The sequence below is a fragment of the Cucurbita pepo genome, chromosome LG03, assembly GCF_002806865.2.
Source record: "Cucurbita pepo subsp. pepo cultivar mu-cu-16 chromosome LG03, ASM280686v2, whole genome shotgun sequence".
Classification (NCBI taxonomy): Eukaryota; Viridiplantae; Streptophyta; class Magnoliopsida; order Cucurbitales; family Cucurbitaceae; genus Cucurbita; species Cucurbita pepo.
Genome location: NC_036640.1, coordinates 7,123,021 through 7,132,173, shown reverse-complemented (window position 1 = coordinate 7,132,173; position 9,153 = coordinate 7,123,021). Strand labels below are relative to the sequence as shown.

The 9,153-nt window shown below is 37.7% G+C and overlaps 1 protein-coding gene across 1 annotated transcript; it reads left to right on the top strand.

Moving 5' to 3' along the window:
- The first annotated feature begins 6,453 nt into the window (after positions 1–6,453).
- Positions 6,454–9,092, top strand: LOC111790914 (UDP-glucose 6-dehydrogenase 1-like). Its single transcript, XM_023672044.1, has 2 exons — positions 6,454–6,559; positions 7,323–9,092. Exon 2 carries the CDS (start codon positions 7,345–7,347, stop codon positions 8,785–8,787), a length of 1,443 nt encoding a protein of 480 aa, XP_023527812.1. The 5' UTR covers positions 6,454–6,559; positions 7,323–7,344; the 3' UTR covers positions 8,788–9,092.
- Positions 9,093–9,153: the final 61 nt, after the last annotated feature.

Sequence of the window (9,153 nt, the reverse complement as noted above, 5' to 3'; positions counted from 1 at the left end):
TTTTTTTTTTTTTTTTTTTTTTTTTTTTTTTTTTTTTTTTTTTTTTTTTTTTTTTTTTTTTTTTTTTTTTTTTTTTTTTTTGAATATGGGTGAGAGACGGTTTTTTTTTTCTTTATTTCTGTTTAAATTTTCTTTTGTCTGCCTTCTTAGTCACCATCAGAGATTTTAAATCTAAAAAATTGGGTTGTGACAGATTGTATCCGAGTAATCGACTTTTAGGTTCGGTAGACTTTTTCTTAAGATAAAGAATCATATATCTCTGTGACTCAGCTTGATGACAGTCATGACTGGGTATATAGTCTAACCTCGTTTAGTAATTTATGATATGATGCAAGATTTGTATCAATTTGATGTTTGTCTTGGGTTACTGGTACTTATGATAACATCTTAAATAATGAATGTTAACTTTATAAGTCAATGTTAGATCCGAGTTATAGCGTTTTGATGTAGTGATGAGGCCGAGAGGGGTCATGAGATAGTAGACTGGTCTTAGGAAGATAGAAAGCTAACGCCATAGAGTGCGAGACATCCAATCCATAGATTTGGACATGTGATACTTTAAGACCCGATTCCAAATTAAGAACCTATGACCCAGCCCCGTTACCATAACTCTTAGCCAAGCATGTCTCCATGCAGATCACTTAGTAAGTCATAACATAATAGTTCATTTAGGTAAAAACGACAACCAGAGGAGTTAAGCACCACTCGGAAAAACTATTACTACTAGTACAGTTTTGGATAAGTTGGTAAGTCGAGAAAATAAGAGTCACCACCTTGAGAGAAGAGCTATGGAGGTCGTGACGGCAAGGTTTTGGTTCAAGTCTTTATAGATTAAGTTCATGTTTAGGGACTTTTGGGAGCATGATAGGCACACTATGTCATTTATGAATTTAGGGGTGTTAGAACATTCCTAGCAAAGGACGGGTCGAGATGACAAGCTACTTTAGACTTTAGAAGAGAGATCCAAGCCTAATAGCCGCATATGGTTATCAAGCCTATATGATCACGTTCTAAGTTGTCCTTAGGTTAAGATAAGTATGCTCACAAAGTAAAGGACGTTGAATCATTAGGGTAGTTAATGAACCTAGGAGTTGAGGGCAACAAAGAAGGTTCAAGCTATGACCAAACGTTCATCATCTGGAAAGAGGAAAGTCCAGATACTGTGAAACATGCTCGGACAGAGGCAGAACCTTTACACAATGTGATTAAAAAAACTACCTCAAAAGCGCCCGTGCATGTTGCCATGGTAGCCCAAACAGTAGAATTATGTGTATACTGTGGTAAAGAACACATATTTGATCAGTGTCNTCAAGCCTATATGATCACGTTCTAAGTTGTCCTTAGGTTAAGATAAGTATGCTCACAAAGTAAAGGACGTTGAATCATTAGGGTAGTTAATGAACCTAGGAGTTGAGGGCAACAAAGAAGGTTCAAGCTATGACCAAACGTTCATCATCTGGAAAGAGGAAAGTCCAAATACTGTGAAACATGCTCGGACAGAGACAGAACCTTTACACAATGTGATTAAAAAAAACTACTTCAAAAGCGCCCGTGCATGTTGTCATGGTAGCCCAAACAGTAGAATCATGTGTATACTGTGGTAAAGAACACATATTTGATCAGTGTCATAGCAATCCGACTTTAATATTTTATACGAGGAACCAAATTAGTAAAAAAAAAAAAACAAAAGAAACAACCCGTTCTCAAATACCTACAACCCAAGATTAAGAAACCACCAAAATATTAATGGAAGAATTCAAACGCACTCAAGCAACCAAAAACTAATTATCCTCCAAAGTTTAGTGTTGAATTGGGGAAAATGTCATTTAATGGTGATGGAAGCATTCCTCATTATTTATCCATAATAAAATTTCGAATCAGGAGGTGGGATATAACCAAATAAATTATGCAATCCTAAACGAACAACTATTAAGTGTGAACAGCAGAAAAGAGAAAAATGCTCCATGGTGTGCTATGTGTTAATCAAGCTGTTGTTGTATCCAAATGTCACATCAAAATGTTCTAATACCCAATTGTTGTAGCGATAGTGGAAGTAAGATTGATCGCACTCGCACTCGCACTCGTACATTCACAAACAGAAATAAACAAAGAGACACAAAGATTTACGTGGTTCGGAGAGAAGAAATTCTCCTCCATCCACGGGCAGTAACCAATTACTATAACCAAAGTGTTTACAAGTGTATCTCTCGCAATCTCACGTTACAAAGTCTATCTTACAAAGTTCCTCCCAAATGCCTCTAGGCAAATACAAAATAACAATGACTCCACATCTCAAAACAATGCTAGGTGTCACAATCGCGGTTTCTAGGTAGCGGATTTGGCGATTGTGCGGTACCCACTCTCAGCACTGAGTAGATTAAGCCTACTTCGAGTTACGTTGCCTGCGGTCGGTCAGGCGACGTGAATACAAACCTCGGGTCTCGATTTCAAGAGAAGATTTTAGAAAGCGAGGAAGAGAGGTTTTGGAAAAAGAGTTTTGAAAGCAAGAGAGACAAATTGGTGTGATATGGGAACGTAAACAAAAAGGCAACAACAACGGCTTACTGCATATAAGTTATCGGGTAGGGAGAAGTTGGCAACTAGTCGTATCCCCCCTATAGTACATTTTGAGGCATTTCATGTCTACCAGGCGTAACCATGACATCGCTGAAACGTCATACTCTTAAAGAAAATAAGAAAGAAATAATACAACATGAAAGTGGTCAAAGAAAGCAATAAAGTAGTACAAAGCAAAGGTTTCGGTGTGTCACGGGCATGTGGCCATGGGCGACATGCCTTGGACAAGCATGACCGTGACACTAGGCATAGCAGTACTAATTCTCATACATTAACTAAACCAACATTAATATTAATGCTCATACCTGAATCAAGATGATTCATGTATCAAAATAGAAGATGAACCAAATAAATGAGAGTTATGAACTAAAAAGTGTTATGAACCAAATAAATGAGAATATGAATCAAATGAGTTATGAACCAAAATAAATGACTTCATGACAACTTACAACAGCTACATCCCTCATCCAATATCCTTAACTATGTTAATTTATGCGTAACATCTAATTTACCTAATTCTACTTCGGTGTACTTTAGGTATTATTGTTTATATTTCTTTAGTTTTTACTAGTTTAGCGAAATCAACAATACCCATTATTGTCTAAAACTATTAGTGTCACATCCCCCACGTGACTTGACACATATACTTGATAGTCTTTACTTTCTTAGAGGCTTCCATGCTCACCCCGTCGAAGTGACTAATACAATATATAACCTAAAGGCTCTAGTTCTATCTATCTTTACTCGTTTAAAAATAAAATTGTTTAGTTTCAATAGGAAAGTCCCTTACCTCGAAACTTACTCTAGAAATTTCAATCTATTGGCCTAAGTGTCTTAGACCTAAACCTACATTCGACCCCTTAACAAATCAACCTGACTTCACATGCAAAATGATTCCAAAAATCACTACACTTCATTATTTATTGTCCTCTTGGGTAAATGTTGCGTCCGATTTCATCTTTCTCCAAAAGTACTAAACTTTGTTAATAGGCACGTTGAACCTCCAACTTGGTACTTTGACTACTATATTTACGTTAATAGGTAACTATTAGTAATAAGTTGAATCCAAATCCAAGATTAGACTAAATAACAAGTCGAATATACTAATTGTTTACTCTTCCAAATGGTGGTTCGTGCGGCGACAGCGCCAACGCGAGCGAGCAACTACAATGCGACATTGTGATGGTGCGAGATTGTGGGCTCGACTTTATAGCCGAGCCTAGGGTTTCACTTTCCTTTCGCATTTTTTCTAGGCTAGGCTTCCATAACTTAGCTTTTGTTATACTTGTTGGTTGCTCACATTCTTGGACACTCAAGTAAATGAGAGGTACATAAATAAATCGAGTTCACATCCGAATGAGAGCGATCCTAAAGATAGGATGACAAAGAAATGCTTAGAAGATTTGAAAGCTACTCTCAATCTGACACGCTCTAGATTCTGAATTTTAAAAGAGAAAAAAAATGTAAATCTTGAATTTCACTCAAAATTAATTTTATCACTTTCGAAGCAAGTCCATGCTTAGATTTCAAGGTTTCTTTGGCTTCCAATTCCCATAATTTTTATATTCTAAAAAAAGGACAAAAAATAATAGTGTTGGTGTGATGACGTGGATTCTCATCAAAATTCAAAATTTTTTATGTGTTTTATTATTAGGTTGTGTGGTTTTTTTCCGGTTCGCTAAAACGCGTACACTCCAATTTTCCCCAGCTGTCATCCTTCTGTCTTTCTTCTTTTGACTTTTGACTTTTGACTTTCCCTTTCTATTTTCATTCTCCGCCTTCATTATATAATTTTATTTTATTCAACCTTGTCGAGGGTAACGAGGTAAATTTCTACTATGTCTACAATCGTCATCGAGCACAATTGAGGTCGTTGGAGAAAGAAACGGAAACGAAGAAAAGTAGGGTTGGATAAACTAGTTCGATCAATATAGTTTTAGTTTGGGTTAGACCAGTTCAATTCGATACAGTTAAACAGGTTCTCAATCTAGTCTAATTAGATCCGTTTGATCCAATGTAATCGAATTAGTCAATCTTTTTCGTTTCTCCAGTCGATTTCAATTCTATAAATATTTATTATTGATTTTAGAGCTTAATTAGGAGATTATGGAGAATTTGAAGGAACCAAACGTCCTAATTTTACTTGAATCAAAAGTTTAAGAGTTCAACTAATCTCTAGTGATGAAGTATCTAGATTGATAAGGTTCGTGTTCGTATCAGAGTTAGTAGCTATGAGATCACATGAGTTATATACGAGGTCACTTCTTAATCGTATAGGTAAGATTCTACTAGGGTCGTATTTTAACCATAACGATATCACTCCTTACATGTATGCGATGTGATTCTATTAGGGTTATGTCTTAATAGTTATGAGGTCACTTTAACTATAGTAGGTTTGTGGTTTAACATTTGCAAGGTCACTCTTTACATATATAATATATATGATGAGTTTCTAAAGGGCTATGCCCTACACAATGCGGGCATACATATAGGGTTGGGTCGTACTCTAACTATATGTGTTATATTGTCCAATAAGTACTACTTAAAAATTGTTCAAAATAGTTAATTACCTGTTCGGAAAATTTGGAGCTTTGTTTTCCCCTTCGGTGTGTCTGGATTATGTGGAACTTCAAATAGGTCCTAAATCAAGTCAAAATACGGAATTTTGTTAAGCAACCACACCATTGTGTCTAATAAATTTTTAAATTTTTTACAACTTTTTATCTCATAATATTGTTTAGAAAGGTGCGAAGGGAAGTTCTGGTTCTTGGAGTGTGTTTGTGGAGGTTCGAGAAGGCGACCAAGAAATTTTCGTATAAAGAGAAGGACGGTCTTTGAGACAAGCAAATATCATTGGAACCCACTGAAGAATTGGGTTCACGTGACGAGAAATGTTTCTTGTTCTTTAGTCCTATTAGCAAGGCAGGTCTGCTATAAGTTCTATCAGCCAGAAAGTCTGAATGAATGGAAATACTGATCAAAAGACTATTTTATAACCGACTCTTTGTTGTCGAATCGAAAGGGCAACCTCAAGGTCGATCTTGGCTCCCCTCATAGAACCAATCCTTGCACCATCTAATAATCAACTCCATTTCCTATTAGATCGTCACATTTCCTAATAATACCTCATTTCCCGCACATCTCTTCAGCTTGTCTACGACTCATTTCCTATTTGTTCGTCACATTTTTTTCGATACCTTAATGTAGCGTTGAGTTCTAGGCTTGTCTCCCTCTCACCCCAGCCTCTATTGCACGCTATACGATGTTGTCATCCATAATCTCAAAGTCTTAGATGCGCTCACCATGGGTTTCGATTGATCGTCCTCCACGTTCTCCAATCTTCCTCGCACTTCGTGTTGACAATCTTCTCTACTCTGGATAGTCAAATAATCACAAAACACAATTTATTTCACTCCAACATTCCAATTAATATTAAGCGAATCACGCATTTAATAGAAGATTAGTACACATGTAAATATTAGTTGTGACACCCAAATACAAAAGAGGTACATGAATGAACAGAAATCTCATTTGAATTAATTCTATAGATAGAATGACTAATAAATATTTTTTTAAAAGTTAAATTAAATAGGTACTAACAAAATGCAAATTCTTTTACAATAACTTAATTATAAGAACTTTAAAATTAAAATGTCCGGATCCAATTTGAGTCTAGATTTCAAAGCTCAAATAATTAAAAAAAAATAAAAAATATATATATATGTTATTGTGGTACGAACTTTAATATTACGTTTCTATCCCTCTCGGCGTGGGGCGGCCTAACAAAACGGAAGTTTCAAACGTGTAAGGAGTTGACAGCTCCACCGGAACTTTCAACTGCAAATTCCTTTACCCAAAAAATAATAATTAAAAAAAATAAAAAGAAATTGCGTATTTAAACCCAGCCCCCTTCTTCTTCTTCTTCTTCCATTTCTCATTCTCAATCTCACACCAAAAGTTTCAGAAACCAATTCTCTCACAGGTAACGCCTTCCACTCTCCTCTCTTTCAATCTCCCTCGAACTTCCTTCCGATTCATTCTTTCTCTTCCGAAATTCTATTTTTCTCCTCCTTCTCTTCCTGTTCTTCAATCGGATCCCTTTCTTGTTGCGTGTTTTCATGTTTGATCTGTGATTTCTTTCTACTTCTAGCTTCTCCTGTTGCACTTTGACTATCATTCATCCCAGATCTGGCTTCATTCTGTGTTTTTTGCTTTTAAATTGTTTCTTCACTGTTGTCGGTTGTTTCCTGATCTCAGATCTTCGTGCCTTTGTTTCCTGATCTCAGATAGCTGGTTGCAACGTATTTGCATGTCGCTTTTTTTTACTGCAATTACTTTTGACGACCGGTGTCCTGTATGCTGATTTGGTTTTTTTCTTCCTTATTTGGCATTTGTTGAGATTGGATTGAGATGTAACTTCCTTTCTGTTCTTTAAATTATACTCCTAAGAGATGCATACACGTTTGGTGATTCTGTCACGGTAGCATTCAGGGTGATTTCTGTTCGATTCTATATCGAGATCTTCGTTTAGATAACCATAAGAATGGAGTAGAATTTGCAAGCGAAGTCGTGTTCTTCAAATCGTCTAGGTTCAATGAATTTTTCCTTCAGGATTGAGAAATTCTCTTTTATGATGTGTTCTTATTCATGTGGTAGTGGTATATAATGATTTTAGGTGGAGACTTTGTGACTTTTTCTTAGTTTTTGTTTTCATTCCCCTTATATTGCAACCTCTATTTGTACAGGTTATAAACTGAAAAAGCCAAAATGGTAAAGATCTGCTGCATTGGTGCTGGATATGTTGGAGGGCCTACGATGGCTGTTATTGCACTAAAGTGCCCAACCATTGAAGTGGTTGTTGTGGATATCGCTGTGTCTCGGATCAATGCCTGGAACAGTGACCAGCTCCCGATCTACGAGCCAGGTCTTGATGGAGTCGTGAAGGAGTGCCGAGGCAGGAATCTCTTCTTCAGCACTGATGTGGAGAAGCATGTCTCTGAGGCTGATATTGTTTTTGTTTCTGTCAACACTCCCACAAAAACTAGGGGTCTCGGAGCTGGTAAAGCTGCAGATCTCACATATTGGGAGAGTGCTGCTCGTATGATAGCCGATGTTTCCAAATCTGACAAGATTGTAGTTGAAAAATCGACTGTCCCAGTGAAAACTGCTGAGGCAATTGAAAAAATCCTTACCCACAACAGCAAAGGAATAAAATTCCAAATTCTCTCGAACCCTGAATTCCTTGCTGAGGGAACTGCAATTAAGGATCTGTTTAACCCGGACCGTGTCCTCATTGGAGGGAGGGAGACTCCAGAGGGTCAGAAGGCAATCAATAAACTGAAGTCTGTTTACGCTCATTGGGTACCCGAAAATCGGATTCTCACTACTAATCTTTGGTCTGCTGAGCTCTCCAAGCTTGCTGCTAATGCCTTCTTGGCTCAGAGAATATCATCTGTTAATGCCATTTCAGCTCTCTGTGAAGCCACTGGTGCAGATGTTGCACAGGTAGCCTATTCCGTTGGCACAGATTCGAGAATTGGACCCAAGTTTCTCAATGCCAGTGTCGGTTTTGGTGGGTCTTGCTTCCAGAAGGATATCTTAAATCTGGTGTACATCTGTGAGTGCAATGGCCTTCCAGAGGTAGCTGAGTACTGGAAACAGGTGATCAAGATCAACGATTACCAGAAGAACCGTTTTGTTAACAGGGTTGTTGCGTCTATGTTCAACACGGTTTCGAACAAGAAGATTGCCATTCTCGGTTTTGCTTTCAAGAAAGATACCGGTGACACAAGGGAGACCCCTGCGATCGATGTGTGCAAGGGACTCTTGGGAGACAAGGCGCTGTTGAGCATCTATGATCCACAAGTCTCTGAGGATCAGATCCAGAGGGATCTCACACTCAGCAAGTTCGAATGGGACCATCCTACTCATCTCCAGCCAATGAGCCCCACAACCGTTAAGCAAGTGAGCGTCGTCTGGGACGCCTACGAAGCAACAAAAGAAGCTCATGCAGTCTGCATCCTAACTGAGTGGGACGAGTTCAAGAACCTGGACTACCAGAGGATATACAACAACATGCAGAAACCTGCATTCATCTTCGATGGGCGAAATGTGGTTGATGGAGACAAGCTTCGTGGGATTGGTTTCATCGTCTTCTCCATCGGAAAGCCTCTTGACCAATGGCTGAAGGACATGCCCGCGGTGGCTTAGATTTGCAGGTTGGGATCCCTTCAATGGCTTTTCTTCCTCTTCGTAAGGACACAAAACAAGCAGTTGGATTCTGTTCCCATATTGTTAATGTATTTTTGTTGGTGTTTTCTTTGATTCTCAATCATATCTCTTGCCTGAAATTCTGAAGGTTCGAGACCCCATTCGTTTTGCCTTCACAATTGTCCTCGAACCTGTCGGTTATCTTCCCATAAAAATTTTTGTTAGAAATTTCATTACATTTATATTTGTGTTTTAGATCCCATAAACCATCATACATGTGGAATGAACCTGTTGTAGATTCTTCATATCGAAGACTTCCTTTTTTTTTTTTTTTTTTTTTTTTTTTTTTTTTTTTTTTTTTTTTTT

What these genes read in the sequence shown, in the direction of transcription:
- LOC111790914 (XM_023672044.1), top strand. Translation starts at nt 7,345, where the DNA reads ATGGTAAAGATCTGCTGCATTGGTGCTGGATATGTTGGAGGGCCTACG.